The sequence below is a fragment of the Neocloeon triangulifer genome, unplaced genomic scaffold, assembly GCF_031216515.1.
Source record: "Neocloeon triangulifer isolate White Clay Creek 2 clone unplaced genomic scaffold, ASM3121651v1 ptg000010l, whole genome shotgun sequence".
NCBI lineage: Eukaryota > Metazoa > Arthropoda > Insecta > Ephemeroptera > Baetidae > Neocloeon > Neocloeon triangulifer.
Genome location: NW_026775552.1, coordinates 1,441,618 through 1,459,530, shown reverse-complemented (window position 1 = coordinate 1,459,530; position 17,913 = coordinate 1,441,618). Strand labels below are relative to the sequence as shown.

Sequence of the window (17,913 nt, the reverse complement as noted above, 5' to 3'; positions counted from 1 at the left end):
AATAATAATAATTATCTCCTTTTTTATGTATATATTTCATGAAGATATCGGTGAAGATCACGACATTGCTATTCTCGAATTTCATTTCAGTTTTCAAGCTCCAAAGCGAACGAGTTCATAATAATCCTGTGTGATGAGTGACGAGAAAATTAATTTTCAATATTCTCAAAATCCACACCTAAATGACTATGCTTGACTATCTCTCAAACAAGTTCACATAAACAGATTGAAGCAATAAGGCAACAGCATTTTTTTTTTTTTAATTAAATTTTATGTCATTGCAATTAATAGAGTTTGAATTCAAAAATAAGGGGCAAGGGGCTAGGACGCCTCACCGCCTCACCCCCAGTAGTTATTAAATATTACCGGAATCCAATTTAATTTTGGACCAGCTTTTTTTATCACAATGGCAAATTACAAACAGATTAGAATTGTAATCTTGATCACACGCCAGGAACAAGTCTTCAATTTTTATGGCCAAACATATTTTTGAAGAAGCGGAAAATTTTGAAATTATTTCTGCCCTTGACCGATTTGAGCGGCGAGTCGACTTCCTTAGGAATTCTGCACCACTCGGGCGACACTTTTGCAAACAACAAAGTTGCATGCTCGTCGGTATTTTCTCTGTTTTCCGCAAAAACTTCACAGTGGACCGTTTCCAGCCTTGGGCAATTTTTGATCAGACCAGCGAGCAGTTTGTTGTGCGCGTCCAGCAATTGGGACCAAACCTTGTCCTCCTTTCTAGGCCACTCGAACTCAAACGAAGTGCCGAGTGTGGTCAAGTTTTGCAGGACAGGTTCGGCCGGGTCGAGGAGGGCGCGCGGCTCCGAGAAGAGGAAGTTGAAGAGACCGACCGAGTGCAGCTCGGGCGCCAGCAAAACCTCCCACACGGCCATGCGAGCGTACGGTTCTCTATCTAAAATAACACAAGTGTCTTTTTTACAGGGGCTCAAATTTGATTTTTTTCCCTAAAAAAAGGAAATTTTGAAAAATGAAAATACCTCGGTTTCTGATAGAGATACACGCTAAGAAGTATTATAACCAAAGTTGTTGGAATTGAGACGACCTACAACAGTGTAAGGTCGCAGGTCAAAGTTCAAAATCATACTTTTGCCAACTTAAACATTTAAATTGCCTGCTGAATTACCTAGTCCATTAGTATTCAAAGTTTAAAAATAGCCAAAAATTGTTTTCGTAAACTGAGAAGAACATATTAAAAATTGGTGATAACATTTATTTTAGTTTCTAAGTTATTCAGGTTCAAAGGGTGAAAAACGTGGTTTTTTTTAGCTTTTTGTGTGTGAAAAATGACTTTCCATCCGCGATAACTTCTTCCCTACTAACATACACACAACTTTTAGCTATTTTGAAACTGAAGATATTCATGGCCGTCGTAAAATTATTGATGGCTAAAGTGACCTTGAACTTCAACTGTAGCTAAGTTGTAGGTCGTCGCAATTCCAACAACTTTGGCTTTTATACATTTTAGCGTATCTCTAACACAAAACGAGATATTTTCGATTTTCAAAATCTCGTGAATCATGAAAGAAAAAAAAATTCCCAAATTTGGGAAGACCCGCGTTGCCCCTAATTTCAAACCTCCTAAATGTTTCAAAAATTATTTGCCCAAAAATATTTCCCCAAAAACATTTGTCCTAAACAATTTTTTCATTTCCCATAAAATGCATTGACCCGAAAATGCATTTGTCCCAAATCATAATCATTTCTTCGAAAAGTACTTTATTATTCTAGGCGTTTTTCAGGAAGATATTATACAAATCTACATGAAATTGAAGCAGACTTTAAAAAAACAAAGTAGTTTCTCACGGCTGTGTCATATTGGAATTTTATAAAAAATGAATATTTTTACTATTTGAACAAGAACCGTGATATGGGGGGTGATTTATCATGATATTTGATTGCGGAAATCAAATTAATCAGTGCCAAATGAAATTGCCAGAAACAAGAAAAATTCAATTAGTTTGTCAACTTTCAATTGAATTATTAACTTATATTCTAAAAAAAATTACTCAGTGCTATTTTTCTTGTCTACATGATCCTTACTGTGTCCTAAACTATTTTGCATTCTCTTAAACCTGCTAAGATCGACCTAAATAAGTGTCCTCAACAATTAACTGCAGTTTAAACCACAAATTTGATGATTTCGCAATTTGAGATTTAAATTATTTCACATAAAAATGCCTAATGTAGAAATCAGGGATGAGCTGTAAAAATTCTGTCTAATTTTGTAATAAAAAGGTTTGGAAAAAAATATAATTTTTCTCAACACAATGCATCTAATATTTTGAAAATATCACCTTTGAAATAATCCATTTGAGTCAGTTTGAGGTCCCTGAGCTTCAACCTGCCAGGGTCCACTGAGTCCATCAGGTCAGTCGGCTCAAAAACGCTGGCCAGCAGGTGAAGCTTCTGCAGGTTGGGGCACGAGACCAGGATTTGGCCTAGGTCAACATTTTCCATGCCATACAATCCTTCGTGAAAGTTGTCAAATTGACCAGCGCTGATCTCGACCAGTCTCGAGCCAATCAGGCCGAGGGTGGCGTAATCTTTGGGGAAGTAAGGGTAGTGCAGGACTCGCAGCTTCGGCAGTTGCTCGAAAATCTCTGGAGCCAAATCAAAGGTGCTGCTGATCGCTTCCAACTCGGTCAGGTGGCTTGGAATTCTAATTAACACATTTTTGTATTAATTGGCCCAATAAACTTGGTACGGGTTCACCGACATTGTTTAGATTTGATTTCGTATATCGGTTTCTCCAAGTGTAAGATCATATTAATGTGCAGAAGGATATTGGAAAAGTTTCAAAATTGCTATTTTACAGGGGCTCTAAAAAATTTTTTTAAAGGAGTTTTCGGAAATGAAATTTATTTAGATATAGAAAAAAAACTGAGGTAATCTTGTAAGGCATTAAATGGACTAAAAATATGAGTTTTTTTTTTATCTACCTCTTGCAGAAATTTTTGATTTAAGAACAAAATCCAACTCAGGGCTCTTGTAAAATATGCTATGTTTAAAATTTTCCAAAATCCTTTTGTACTATTTGATGATACACTCGGAGGAATGAATATACCAAATTGCAACAATATCGGTGGACCCACAAATGAACTGCCAATTGCATTAATTATTTTCAACTTACTTTCCAACACATCCACCAAAACGCAAAAGCTGTTGCAACTTGTACGAGCACGGCAGCTCGTTTGGGATGTTCAGGTGCACCGAGCTATCATGGGTAAGTCCCACTGCAAAGTACAAAAAGTTTTATAAATATTTCTTCAGAGTATTTTTATGCATGCCGTTTTCAAAGATGTGCTTCAGGTTCGGAAGCATCTCGAACACCATCTGTGCGTCGGCGGAGTCTTGAATCTTCCCTGAAACCCAATAGTGAGCAAAGTAGAGTATTTATTTATTGAACACAACTAAGACTAAAATTTGTCATCTTAACAACTTAACATTAAGGTTTTACAATTAAGCTTGTTTTGATTATAATTATTACGAAATACCTCCATGGCACATCTGCTCAGGGGAAAAAGGCAAAATTAGACACCAAGACTCTCCTATATAACCATTGTTTTTCTTACCCACCAAGCACCCCTGAAAGTCAGCAAGGGAAACCTTTTCCAAAAGGGGCAGGCTGGTGAGGAACTTGAGTCCTGCAGAGGTCAGACCCCCCCTTGCCGGCAGATGAATGCTTTTCAGTTTTCGGCAGCTTTCGCTCAGCACTCGGACGTCATCTGCAGATAATTTATTTAAAATATATTTTCACTTTGAAAAAACTCACCGTCGCAGAAGTAGAAGGTGGACAATTCGAGGTCGCTCAGGTCGGCAAACCTGACTAAGTACTTGAGAATGAGCTTCACAGGTTTCGTGTCAGAGTCCCTCCCGTAGTCTCGAAGGATCTTCAAATTCGGAGCCGAAGAGGCCAAGCACTTCCAGATTTCCTCTTCACTGAAATCAGTCAGGTCGCCTTTGATCACATTTAAGTTAAATTCCTCCAAGTCTGAAGTGATGAGTCGCTTGACATTGCTCAGGTCAAGCAAAAGAGACTCTCTATCCCCTCTTGTTTTTCTTTCTGTGGAACCAACCGAAATTTTCAAACTTTCGAATATTCAATTCTTTAATTATGATTTCAATAATTACGGATTGGCATTCCTTGGTAAGACACCCGAGGAATCGTCTGCAGAAAAAAAGTAGTGTTAAAATTTTTATTCAAAAAAGGTTGGAAATTCAGACCTTGAGGCTGCAAGTGCCGTCAGGATTTGGTTCAATGAGGCTAATAACTTGACGTCGGAGGTGGTTATAGAATTGCCTGCAAATCGATTTTGCGATGGTCTCAAGAATCAAAGTCTTGGCGGTTTTGGCTGCAAAAACAAACAAAAAATAATTTTTTTAATGATTGAGAATGGAACATTTTTTTAGATGTACGCAGGTGGTCGATCTGTTCGCTGAGTTTCGGCAGGTTGGAGACAACGGTGCGCATGGCCAATTCTTTCAAGGGCACCAGGTTCAGTCTCAGGGTCTGCAGGACGTGCGCCGCCCTTGACACGTCCTGCGTGCTCCTCCGCTTCAGCACCAAGTCTATTTTTTGATAAGAAAAAAAAGAGTTGCAGAAAGATAACAATACCAGAACTGACCGTAAAATTCGTGCTTGCGGACAATCATTGCTGGCTTTTAAATTGTTGTGAACTGGAAGAGAAATAAAATGTTAATAATTTAAAGAAAGAATTAAAATCATTGTTTCAAAGTTCCAAGGCATCAGGGATTGAACTGGAACTGGAAATTGAATCAAATCGACGATTGTGTTTGGCACTTTTAAGGAAGAATTAATTGTCTCTGTTATCTTGTTCGGCAATTTAACGGCGTCTGCGCGACTGTCACTGCCGAATTCGGCAGGAAATACATCATTTTTATTTCTTGAGAATTTTTTTATTCATAAAGGGGGCGTGGCTCCATGTTTAGTCTCGGTTTGGTCTCGGTGTTGGTGCGGACCGGTGGCGCCATCTCTGGAGCGGCGGCGAAAGCAAACGGCAAACATGTCGGCCCAGGGCAGCGGCGCGGCGCCGAAGCGGCCGAAAAACCCGCTGCTGTTCGGCGCCGAACTGGGATTTCCGTTCGACAACCTGCAAGGCAGCGCCATCCTGATGCCGATCGCGCACGAGGACTCGAGCGACGCCGTCCAGGGTAAGGCCGCCGAGCAAATCGACCTGAAACGCGCTGTTGACACGTCAGCCCCAAATTTGTTTTCACCAAAGCTGCGGCACACTTTTCGTGCAAAACACATTCTTGCCGATTCCATTCGGATTTATGTACATTAAGTAGCAAAGTATCTAATTAATCTAATTAACCCTCGAATCATCTGCATCTGCAAATGAGTTCAGGAATGGGAGAAAAAAAATGAAAAAAAAATTGAAATGACATTATTTTAGTCTCTTCCCAGCTGGTGTGAATCTTCTCATGGGGGCGTGGAGCGCAGAAATTAAATTTTATGAAAATTAATTTGATTTATTTTAAATTGAATCATAATAATAGTTCCTTTTTCCAATTCGATTGCTTTCATTCGTTCAATTTACACTTCTAAGTAATTCTAATTTCAGATATTTATTAAATTACGAGACATGAATTTCTTTTAACTTAAATTATAAATAATGATAAAAAGTAGGACACCTTTTAAGCCAAAGCACAGGTCGTGGATCTCTGATCTCTTAACAAAAATCAGGTGAAAATTGCACAGAAATTAATAAATTTTGGCGTTGAGAAAACGCTCCCTGAAAACCGAAACTGAAGATTTTACAGTTCTATTTGTGATACAGATATGCAGCTAGAAGCTATAGAACTAAAAAATTTATTTTGACCCCTCTTCAAATCGGTGAGATCAAATAAATCTGCCGTCAAGGTCACTCTCTAGAAAGAATTCTAGGCAAAATATTGAAATTCTGCCAAAAAATTCTAAGTCAGCTCTAATATGTCGGGGAAAAAAATTAAAAATTCAAGAATGGCTTCTTTTTTAGATTTTTTTTAAAGTGAATTTTGCACAATTTTTTTCGATGATCGAAAATTTATATAGCGGAAGGTTGTAAAGTTATCTATTTATTTCTTTGAAGATTCATTTCAAAATTTTAAAAAATACTTAAAAAATTCACAAAATAAATTTCTAAACATTTGCAAAATGTGGAATTTTTTTTTAAATTTGCAAATTTTTTAATAAAAACAAATCTTAAAAACCTGGACAGTGTGAATTTTTAATATTTTGTTCCTATATTTGCAAATCAATTTGACTGAGGAAGTATTGATCGATTTCATTTGTTATCAATCTAATCAATTCTCACATTTAAATAATATCCATGAAAACAAATAATCCATTTTTCTTATCCAGTTTTTTAATAAAAATGATTCAAAATTGGCAGAAAAATAATTGATTGTGCCAAGTTTTGATTGATCGAAGAGCGCAGAATCAAAACGTGATCAACGAATTGCACAATAAATAAGAGAGTCATTCAGAGCTTCAGTTCGAGCGCGTCCTTCTCGCACTCGCGTTTATTTCGGTCCAGCCTCTGCGGCGAAACAAACGAACCGCGCGTGAGTAAATTTTCCCCAAAACAAAGTCGGCCGGTGGCTCGCTTGCATCCTTCCGTCCATGGGAAACGCCAATTCCAGGTGATTAGAAAAATTCTCAATTCATTTGATCAGAAAAGACCGAAATTCGCTCTTTGTTCTGCGTAAAAAGTGCAAAGCTTCAAGGCTGTCTCGCGTCTCTTCCTTCAGATGACGGCGTGCTTTTTGGGCCGAAACAATTTTTTGCTTGCACAGACTTTGAATAATTAAATTCACATTGTTTGAAATAAAAAGGGAATTTATTAAGGATTTAAAATGGAACATAAATTGATGTTTTTCAAGAGTAATTTCACTTTCGTACTTGTAAATTGGTGCCAAATGTTGTCTTTGCTAATTGCGACGCTTAATTAAACTGGCACGATTTCCACTGCGTCCGTCACATTCTGCTCTAAATTTAGCCACGCTCATCCATCATCACAAATTACGTTATGCATTTCAGAATTTATTTCTTTCCAAATTGCAGTAAAAAATATAATAAAATAATAACATGGATAATTTTTTTAAAAATGAAATGAAATCGATTGATTCGATATTTGTTTATTTAGGACAAAAATTTTCCAAGCCCTGAAATGATGCCAAAATAATTTATTAATTGCGCCGATTTTCAAGTGCGTCGATCACAAATGATTTAAATTGGTAATTAATCACTAGAATTTTGACCAAATTTGTGAAATAAATTGTTTGATTTCACTAATTTTCCAATCTTTCACAGAAACAACATTTTTAATAATTAAATTGTATTCTGAGTCACTTATTGGTCCACTCGACCTCAACTGCTTATCAGAGGTCAAAATGCAAAAAAAAAAACTGTTTTCAAAACAAATCATGAACTCATTTTTTTGTACCAAACCGGAAGAGCAATATAAATGTAAAAAAAGTTGAAATACTGTTGAATATTTTTATACAATTAAATTTTCAAAAAATGTTTACTATGAAATAAAATTGTAAAATTCTGTAAATTTTGAACATTAAAAATTGAACTGTTTTATAATAGTTTCAATTACTAAATTCTGCTGCAGACTCAAATTAAAATAAATCCATTTAAAACTAGTTTCTCTTTTGCTATAGAGGTGATGACTCTTCATTTGCTTATTCAAATCAGGTCTTTACATTAACAAAAGGCAATCATTTCGAATCAATTGGAAAAAGTAGCCGAATCGTTTTAAGAGTTATTTCATTTAGAAGGCCTGAAAATGTAATTTAGCCAAATTAAAATTTTAAATATTCTATAACAAATTAAAAGAAAATTAAAGGGTTTTACATGCTTAATTTGTAAATGAAATATTAATTTACATTTTATAACTTTTGATTTCAGATGCAAGCAAGCCAGCGGCCAACATTCTCCTCCAAGAGCCCGCCGCCCTTCCCCCCGCTCCCCTCCCCTCTGCGGCAGTCCCCCTCTTCTCCCTGTTCAAGCAGGCCCTGGGTGCGGTCACCGAGACGCCCGCCAAGCCACCTGAACCTGAGCCCGCCAAAGAAGCGGCCTCGGAGGTTCCGCTGTACGCCCCCGCCGCCGCCCCCGTCCCCGTGCCCCTCTTCGACCCCACGACTCTTGAGGTCAACGGCAACGAACCTGGCCAGGACCTCCTCAACGGCAACGGCCCGACCTTCTTCGACCCTGGCCGCTTCCAGTCCAACATCGCCTCCCTGCAGACCTTCAACCCCGCCGAGTTCACGCAGCAGCCGCCCCCAGACCTGCCCGCCCCCACCCCCAGCAAGTCCGAGGTGCAGAGTCAGGGTCAGGGCACCTGCCCCGTCTTCACGACGGCCCCCAGCCAAGAGGCCCCCGACACCACCACCCTGAGTACGGCCAGTCCCGGTCCATTCTCGGCCCCCGAAGCTCAGGGTGCACCTGAGGAGGCCCCCGAGGTGGACAACTACAATCAGGGTTACTATTTCCAGGGTGAGTACAACCAGAACTACTACTACGGCGAGCAGTACTACCCTGACAGCAACTTCAACCAGCAGTACCAGTACTACAACCACAACTACCAACCCCCGCAGTTCTACGACCCTGGGCAGTACGCCCAGGGTCACTTTGTCCAGGAGGCCAAGCAAGAACCTGAGCCGCAGGTCGCCTCCTCCGACCAACCTGAAGCGGAGGAGACCTTTCCGACACCCCCGCCTGCCGAGCCGCAGGACTCGAGTTTCGAAGGTCGGGAACTCGAAAACCTGAGTCTCGATCAGGAGGAGCGACCTGAGCAGGTCCCCCTCAACGTCTACAACATTCCGCAGAACACCTCCATTTACAACAGCCCCTCCCCTCCGGCGGAGCACAGACCTCCCTCGTCCATCCCACCCCCTGAACCCGCACCCCCCAACCTTCCGGCGGAACCACCCGTTTCTTCGACGCCCCTGAGCGCTTACTTCAGCCAAAAGGTGGACTCGAGGCCGTCGTCTGTCGCGTCCTCCTTCTTTGACAGCGAGTCCCAGAGTGCCGCCGACTTCTTCAACTCGCCCAAGACCTACACCCCTCCCCAACCCCTGAACCCCTCAAACTTCTTTTCTCCGCCAGTTTCGAGTTACTTCGCCCCTCCTGCGAGAACGGAACCACCTCCGACAGCTCAATTCTTCCAACCGCAATCTCCCCCGCAAACGTCGCTTGATGAAAGTCAGCCTCAGGTGACCAAATTCTTCAACCCAGAGGGCACACCTGCGGCGAGAACAGAACCTTTGGTAGAACAAATTCCGCCACCACCCTCAACAACGCATTTCTCCACCCCTCAAACAGCACCAGAGGGAAATCAACAAAACCTTGCAAACTTCTTCAACCCTGAGGTGAAAACAGAGTCGGTACAGCAAAATCATCCCCCTGAACCCGCAAAGCCACCCACAACAGTGCAGTTCTTCAGCCCTCAACCTACCCTGGACGCAAATCAACAGCATGAGACCAAATTCTTCAACCCTATGCCAGAAAAAATTCCTCCAGCACCCTCGACAACTCAATTCTTCACCCCACAGACGGCACCAGAACCACAGCCACCGCTAGCAAACTTCTTCAACCCTGAGGTGAGAACAGAGCAACAGGGGCAGCAAAATCAACCACCCCCAGGAGCTCAAATATTCACCCCTCTGGTGGACGCAAGTCAAGCTCAGCCGATCACATTCTTCAGCCCTGAGGGCCCAACTGAGGTGAAGACAGACCCTCAGGTGGAACTTATTCCTCCACCGCCCTCAACGACACAATTCTTCACCCCTGCGGCTCAACTTCCTCCCCAAGAGGGAAATCAACCGCTCTTCACCAACCTCATCAGCCCTGAGGTAAAAAAAGAAGAGCGCCATGTGCGGCAAATTTGTCCCCCCAAACCTGCAAATCCTCCCCCAGCAGTCCAATTCTTCACCCCTCAGCAAGACGCAAGTCAACCGAAATTTTTCAACCCAGAGGGCACCCCTGCGACCAGCAACTTGTTCCAACCTGAGCAGCAGGTTCTGCCTCCACCCTCGCAAATCCAGGGAGCGTCCCCCTCCCCTCCACCTGAAAACCCTCCCCTTCCGACGAGCGACCCAGGGGTGCAGCTCTTCAACCCCAACCTGTTCGGCCAGGCGCAAAAGTCCACCCCTCAGGCGGAGGGAAACAAGTTCCGCATCAAGACGGCCCTGAACAAGTACGCACCCCCACCCTCGCTGGCCAACAGCATCCCTAACTACTTCGCCCCGCCCGCGACCTTCGGCCTGCCCCCGCAGCAAGAGCACCCTAGTCAAGAGCCCAGCACGCCCCCAAACACCCCTGCCGTGGTCCTGACAAACCCCCTTCCACCCCTGCAGGCGGACCCACCCTGCATCCCCGCCTCCATTTCGCAAATCCACCCCAAGGTGCCCCCCGTAATCAACCCCTATTCGAATTCCGCAGCGCCCAAGCAGTGCGTGGCCGCCCCTGATGCCCCTCTGAGTCACCAGCCGCCCCCACCACCTAAAACCACCATGTGTAAGTTTTCCACCATTCAAAAGCATTTTCATTCATGCAACCTGAAAAAACCCATGCCAAAAATTCAGGTTTTTGTAAACATGGTTAATTTTTTGTCTTTTTTTTTAGCTCTAGCTGTAAATTATTTTAGAGGGAAATGTTTCAAACAAAAACTCGTAGAAAATAACTTTTACACATTTTTTTCATTTCCTTCTAAATCCAAAGCGTAAAAGTTATAAATGTTGACGAATTATTCGGACAAAGATAAAATCGTGTTTGATTGAAATGTTGATTTCAGCTGGAAATTACCACCGGCTGAACTCGCGGCCACAGTATGCCGCCCCGCCCGGCCTGAGCTCGTCGGTGTCGGCCATGGCCTCTTTGGCCGCCTCCATGGCCATGAGCTCGCCCATCCCGACGGCAGGCGCCGAGCCGCACGGAGGCTTCGCGCCGATTCCCTGCATCGCCATCGGCAGCACCAGCGCCGACCCCGTCACGGCCACTCACAACATGCCTCTCGACGGCAACGCTGTGAGTCTCAAATTCCACCCATCAAAATGCACTTGATTGACAAGTTCATCAAGACGATCCGAGTTAAATCATCCGAATTTTACTCTTTTCATCAATTAAAACTATATTTTCACAAAATATTCTTTTTGACTTCATTCGAGAATATTCATTAATAACTTTATTAAATTTGAATTTATTTTAGCCGCCGTACGCGCCGGTCACGTTCCACTGGTTCTTCAAACAAATCATCGAGACCAAGGAGATGTGGTGCCCGTTCAGCAAGAAGGACTCGAGTTCTCTGGAGGCGGCTTTTCTAGCCGGCGAGCAGGACCGGGTGGTGGCCACGGACGGCGGCCGCTACGACGTCAACGTCTTCCTCAGGAAGCGGGTGCCCATCTACTGGGACCAGCCGCCCAACGAGGTGCGCAGGTGCTCGTGGTTCTACAAGAACCCCCTAGACAGCAGTTCTTACCCCTACGAGGAGAGCTTTGCGTCCAAGCTTGAGGTATTTTTCGTATTTTTTCCGCTTTGCTTTGATTTTATATAAAAAAAAAATTGGTCCTCAGGAGGAGTACAGGTCAGCCTACCTGTACAACAGGTGGCCCAGGAGGATCGAACTGTCCTTCGGCGAGGCCATCGTCTTCAGCGGACCCAACGTCATGTCCCACATTCCGCCCACCACGGGCAGCATCCTCGAAGACTGGGGCACCATTCAGGTTCATTTTATCTCTTCAATTTGTCACTTTTACTGTTTGAAAGAGGGAAATATTTATTTATTTTTGTCATTGGCATGACACACTCTTATAATAGAGGACAAAGTTCAAAGTTTTTCTTTGTTATTCCCTAGATCTATCACTATCCATGAATTGTGCTGAGCATTTCCATCCATCAGATTAGTTAAATTTTTGGTTTTTTCACAAAACGCATCCAAATTACAAAAAAAAAAAAAAATACTGAAAAGCCACCAATTTCTATTGACATGATTTTAAATTTGAGCCAATTGAGTTTATTTTATGATATTTGTGAATCGTGAGATCAATTTTAACTAATATGGTTGATATTTCAGAGTTCTTTTTTCCTCAATAAAAGTCTAAACTTTTTGGGATTTTTCAGTTTTTTTTTTCATGTATGTTTAGAAAAATTAAAATTAGTCATTTTTATGATAAAATAATTTAATTATTTGTTACTAAAACTGCTTTCTTTGTTTAATCAGGACACTGGAGCCAAATCGAGGATAGTGCGGCGTGGCTGGGACGAGTTTGAAATCGACGAGGGCGAGCCGGCCATAATCGACCACCTTGTCTTTCTGGTGCACGGAATCGGCTCCGTTTGTGACTTGAGATTCCGAAACGTTGTCGAAGTTGGTCAGTTCAACAAATCTGCTTTAAAACTTTGATCTTTTAATAATTCTTCTCAGTCGATGACTTCCGGAGCATCGCCCTGACCCTGACAAGGTCGCACTTCCGGCAGGCGGGTGACGACGGCCGAGTGAACCGAATCGAGGTTTTGCCCGTTTACTGGCACGGCTCCCTGCATGGCGAGGAGACCGGCATTGATCGGCAGCTCAAGAACCTCACCCTCAAGTCTATCCCCAAACTCAGGGAGTTCACCAACGACACCCTGCTCGACATCCTCTTCTACACCAGCCCCGTCTACTGCCAGGTTCGAAATTCAAACCAGTTTGGATTTTACTTTTAATTTGAGTCAAGTTGAAAGGAATTAATTAAAAATCCCTATTTTTATTTTAAAAAAAAGACACCCTCCTCTCTCTGAAAATTAAGAGCAATAAAAATCACCAGAGTGGGTCTTATTTCTTTAATTCAATACTTTTAATTTTACTCAAATTATACGGAAGTTCCCAATTTCTGTTGAAATAATTTGTAATTAATCTGATTTGGGACAGACAATTGTGCAAACGGTCGGCCACGAACTGAACCGGCTGCAGCAGCTGTTCATGCAGAGAAACCCCGGCTACAGCGGAGGAATTTCCCTCGGCGGACACTCCCTTGGCTCGCTCATCTTGTTCGACCTGCTGTGCCACCAAATTCCCAAAAAGGAAAAGTCCCCGGTCCAGTTCGGCTCCGAAGACTTGGACAAGGACGAACGAGGACTTCCCCTGCCTCCGGTAAAATCTCAAAACTGAAATTTTCTCCTTTTATTTGAAGTAAATTTTGGCAGCCGACCCTTGTGAGGAGGGACTCGTGCAAGGTGGACTACATGATGGGCCACGGAGGCACCGGCCAGCCTTCGATCCACTACCCGCAGATCCACTTTTCGCCGATGGCCTTTTTTGCCTTGGGATCTCCCACTGGTAGGAATTCAAGTTTTTTATCACAAATTTTTTAGTAATTTTTGCTCTAGGCATGTTTGTGACTGTCCGGGGCATCGAGAGTTTGGGCAAAGACTTTGTCCTGCCGACCTGCCCCGCCTACTACAACATCTTCCACCCTTACGACCCGGTGGCATATCGAATGGAAGGGCTGATCAGTGCCGAGCTGGGCAAGTCCAGGCCCGTCCTCATCCCCCATCACAAGGGCAGGAAGAGAATGCACATTGGTTTGAGTTTTTCAAATAAATTTTATCAAAAATGATCTTGTCTTTTTATCTAGAACTAAGAGAGACCCTGGACAGGGTGAGCACCGACCTCAAGGGCAAACTGGTCGACTCGGTCAAGTCGACCTGGAACACGGTCTATCAAATGGCCATGTTCACCAGGGCCGAGAACTTGGCCCAGGAAGTGGACAAGGTGAGAAATTTTGAAAAAATTTAAATTCAATTGCATGAAAATACTAATTTGAGAAACTTTCTGACAGTTTGTTTCCGAGTGTCAGGTATTTAAAAGGATTTTTAGTAGCTTTTTGTTTTCCTGCTAGAATGGAACCCAACTTTAGTGCCAAATTAAAGGAACTTTTAATAAATTACGTAATTACTGATCTTCGTTAGAATTCCACTGGTTTTGGTCCAGGAAAGAATGGTTTCAACCGGGAAAAGATTCAGCCAGTCTAAAATTTTCTCTACCTATTGGGATGTGCAATGCTATAAATTTTCTAAGATTTCCAAATAATTTCACCTGCCTTCGAGGCCCGTGTTTGATTTTTGCCCATAATTGAGCAGAAAACCTCATTTTTCAACCTTTCCGCTTAAATAAATTGTCTCTTTTTGGACTTAGAAGAAAATTTTGAATACATATAGTGTGCAAAATTAAATTTACTACAAGTTTTGTCTGAAACTTTATTCTCTTCAATGTTTTCCAGAAGAGCTTCAACTAAAATGATATGATTAAAAAAAAAATGACAAAAATTTGACCTTTCTTCAAACAATCTGAATGTTTTTAAAGCTTATTAGATTTCCCATCAATTGCCGTCAGTCACATCTTTGTAAAATGAATAGGAAAATTACTACAAAAAATATAATAAAACTTCTTTACATTGAAAGGAAAAATTTGTCTCAATGCACCCCTAATAGATGGTGAAAATTTCCGACTGGCATAAATTTTTTCAGGTTGATACGGTGAATTCCTTTGATTCCTGGACTAATTCTGAAAAAACAGAAATTTAGATATTTTGGTTGAAATTTTTTAATAATAAAGACAAATTTTGCAATTCATTCCATTGTATTTTGAAAACTTCTTTCAGAACATCTTTTTTATATTTTATTAATTGTAAGTTTCAATTTGAAAGAATTGTCTGTTTTTGTAGGTGATTGCAGAGCAAATGATGGTGACGGACGCAATGGTGGACGACCAGTCACAGTTCCCGGACGGCCTTGACCCCTCCGAGCCCGACCCCGCCCTCCTCGGCAAGCTGAACGGGGGTCGCCGAGTGGACTATGTTTTGCAAGAGGCGCCTCTTGAGAGCTTCAACCAGTACATTTTCGCCCTCAGCAGTCACGTCTGCTACTGGTACTTGACAATTAATTAGTAGGCTCGTGTTTTTTAGTCGATCAACTTTTTTTCTACATTGCTCGGAACGTTATGGAAATGCATTTTCTGCATGAATCAAGTGATTTTATTACGATTGGCACCTATTTAAAACCGACTAAAACCGACTATTTCTTCAATTTCCGACTAAAGCGACTAAAACAGACTAAAATGACAGACTTTTTTAACTTTTTAAGCAAAAATACGTTTTTCCGGACTTTGAAACAAAATTTCCGCAAAATTTTGCCAAAAAATTTTGAAGAGTTAAAAATTATTTATTTAAAAAACTTTTATCAAACAGATTTTATTTCAAGCGACTGAAAGTAGCACTAAATAAAGCTATTTTTCATATTCAATTACAAAAAAGAAATAAAATATGTGATGGATGAAAAAGTCATAATTTTTCAATAGTGGAAAAAAATGTTTTTGAGTATTTTTAGAACTTCATAATTAAAATTTTTGCGACAAAATATAAATTTTGTTCCCAAATATCAAACAAAACACGTATTTTATTAAATTACCATGTTCAACTATCTTCAAAATATATATTTCAATACAAAATATTACGAAAATTCAATGGTTTCAGCAATTGTATCCTTTCAGTATAACGTATGATAAAATCACAAAGTTCTGGATAATTGCTAGCTAGGTAATTTAAAAATGATGAAAAACGGGTGATTTATGCTTCCAAAAGTGGATATTTATTAATGCAATCCAAAAAAATTTATTAAAATAATATTTTCATGTATTTTAAGGCTCAAAAAACAGATTTAAAAATCGACTAAAACCGACTATTTTGGCAAAAACCAGCTAGAAAGGCGACTAAATTTCTGTAAAATCAACTAAAAATAGTCGACTTTTTGACTCCTAAAAACCGACTAAAATGCGCGAGCCTATTAATTAGTAAAGAGAGAATTTCTTTGAAAAAAAAATGTTGTAAATTGCAGGGAGTCGGAGGACACGATGCTGCTGATCCTGAGAGAAATCTACAACACCCTGGGCGTCAACCCCGACCGGCAGTTTGACCGGACCAGGGAGGGCTCGATGGTTAGGGAAAGGTCCTGGTCCGGGGGCTCCAAGGAGTCCAAGGGCTCCCCCTCCAACCCCTCCTTCCTCTCGCCCAGCAGCTTCCCCTCCTCGGCGGCACCCCCGACTTCCGGATTCGTCCGCAAGTGAAGAATGATTTAAGAAAAAGTCAGAGTATTTTTCTATCAGAGTGGATGGGACAAGAGTGCTGATTTAAAATTATATTTAATTGTTTGAGTTTTATAATTGTTGAATCTTTGCAGATATTTAAAGCGTTTCTTTGCTCATGTTTGTTACAAATAATAAAAACATAAGTTAATCAAATTTCCATTTTGTTGTTTCAAGTGAAAACCCTTGATTGTCAGGATCCATAGACATAGTATTTTATTAATCTCTCTTTTAAAACAGTCATTAGACAGTTAAATATTAGATATTGTTTGAGGTGAGCGCTTCTTTACGAAAAATACACAAATTTCTTTGATTCGCCAACAGATTCTCCATTTTAGTCGAGGTGCACCTAAGAAAATTGCCAGTGCAACAATGGATTAAAAACGATTCTGATTATCACAGTCAAACTATGACCATCTTTTTTAAGGACTCCTTATTGACATAGTCAAATCAAGTCCTTACAACAATGGTGATTAAAATTTCCAAAAATCGAGAAATCTGTTTATATTGTTGTAAGGACTTGATTTGACTATGTCAATAAGAAGTCCTTAATCAAAAGACCACAAAAGTTTGGTCTTGTCGGGAAATAAATCTGTCCCGGATGCTAAGATTAATTATTTAATTCATAATTATTTTGTTTGGGGTAATAGAATTAATAGACACAATTTTTACTTACTTTCAAAGGTTTGATGTAATTATTTGGCCTTATTCTTTGCACATATTACAAAACGCAACTGTGCCACTTGGCTTCACATAAAAGACTCATCTATCAATGTTGCTGCTCTGTCACCTGATGCCCTGTCTGTCTCTCAGCTGCGGCCACGAATGGTGCAGCAAGCACCATCAGTGGTCGCGCGAGGAAGTGCCGGTTTTACCCCGACAGTCTGAGTAGGATACAAAAAAATCACAAAAGTTTCCTCCTTTCTAGACATTTGATTTTGCTTGGAATTTGTAATTATTCTGTCTTTATCAAAATGTTTCATGATTAATAAATGTTATTGCTGCTTTGGTTGATAAAAAAGACAGAATAACAAGTTTTTTTATTCACATAGTATCTTGCAATTTTAACAGTGCCAGAAAATAAATATTTATTCACTGAAAATTAAAAGATATGCATAAAAATTGGGACTTTTACTTTTGATCCGGGAAATCCACAATAGTTTTTTTTTTAATAATGAAAACGATTTTTAATCCACTTTAGCACTTTTTGCTCTCGTCGGGACCTTTTATGTCAATTTTGATTTTCGCATCGCATTATTTCTTCCCTAATCGCAAACACATTTATTTCAAACATTGACTGATTCGACGACGACACAATTAGGACTAACAAGTTTTCAGTAGAATTTGTTCTCAGATGTAGGTCTTCTGGCAGTTGGACGCGTGGTGGAGTGCGCACGACGAGTAGAAACGGCCCGATGAGAATCGCTGCAAAACACACAAACATTAGTCTCGTCTTTGCAAAAACAATCTCGGAAATTAAAATAAAAAAATATGCCGCGATTTGAAAACAAGCAAATAACAAGAGGCGCAAAAACACCTGCTTTGATACTTGCAGGAAAAGCAAACAAACGCCGAGGCTGTTTTGATGTTTGTTTTTCTCTGTCCAATTTCCTTTTTTTTTTTTGTCAGCGCTGCAATTAAAAACAATATTTTCCCAGCGGGACGACAAACGCGTCAATTTTGTTTCTTCGCACAAACAAAAGTTGTTTCTCTCTTTCAATGAATGCAAATAAGGGCAAAAGATTTGGCGGGTCTAATT

At 40.8% G+C, this 17,913-nt stretch overlaps 3 protein-coding genes across 5 annotated transcripts in view; 1 reads left to right on the top strand and 2 right to left on the bottom strand.

The window, feature by feature from the left end:
* Positions 1-138: 138 nt before the first annotated feature.
* On the bottom strand, positions 139-5,381 carry LOC132195799 (uncharacterized). 3 transcript variants are annotated; one of them, XM_059618010.1, is made up of 11 exons: positions 5,361-5,381; positions 4,650-4,701; positions 4,441-4,593; positions 4,249-4,376; positions 4,156-4,192; positions 3,797-4,087; positions 3,597-3,749; positions 3,312-3,386; positions 3,155-3,257; positions 2,319-2,683; positions 139-916 (listed from the first exon to the last, which is right to left on the bottom strand). In XM_059618010.1, exons 2-11 carry the CDS (start codon positions 4,675-4,677, stop codon positions 465-467), a joined length of 1,785 nt encoding a protein of 594 aa, XP_059473993.1. In that variant the 5' UTR covers positions 4,678-4,701; positions 5,361-5,381; the 3' UTR covers positions 139-464. The 3 variants fall into 3 exon arrangements, with proteins under 3 accessions (XP_059473993.1, XP_059473992.1, XP_059473991.1); XM_059618009.1 differs by lacking the exon at positions 5,361-5,381 and adding an exon at positions 4,858-5,242 and having other exon boundaries at positions 4,650-4,703; XM_059618008.1 differs by lacking the exon at positions 5,361-5,381 and adding an exon at positions 4,826-5,241.
* On the top strand, positions 5,036-16,310 carry LOC132195797 (proline-rich protein 36-like). The gene is made up of 13 exons (XM_059618007.1): positions 5,036-5,196; positions 7,943-10,552; positions 10,830-11,062; positions 11,244-11,546; positions 11,608-11,757; positions 12,255-12,405; positions 12,459-12,703; positions 12,945-13,166; positions 13,220-13,352; positions 13,403-13,597; positions 13,651-13,787; positions 14,740-14,942; positions 15,908-16,310. The coding sequence occupies exons 1-13, from the start codon at positions 5,049-5,051 to the stop codon at positions 16,134-16,136; spliced, it is 4,959 nt and encodes a 1,652-aa protein (XP_059473990.1). The 5' UTR covers positions 5,036-5,048; the 3' UTR covers positions 16,137-16,310.
* Positions 16,281-17,913, bottom strand: part of LOC132195800 (dopamine receptor 2) — a 34,594-nt gene continuing 32,961 nt past the window's right edge. Inside the window, exon 5 of the mRNA XM_059618012.1 lies at positions 16,281-17,579. Within this exon, the coding sequence (XP_059473995.1) occupies positions 17,505-17,579 (75 nt within the window). The 3' untranslated portion in view covers positions 16,281-17,504. The remainder of the gene's footprint in view (positions 17,580-17,913) is intronic.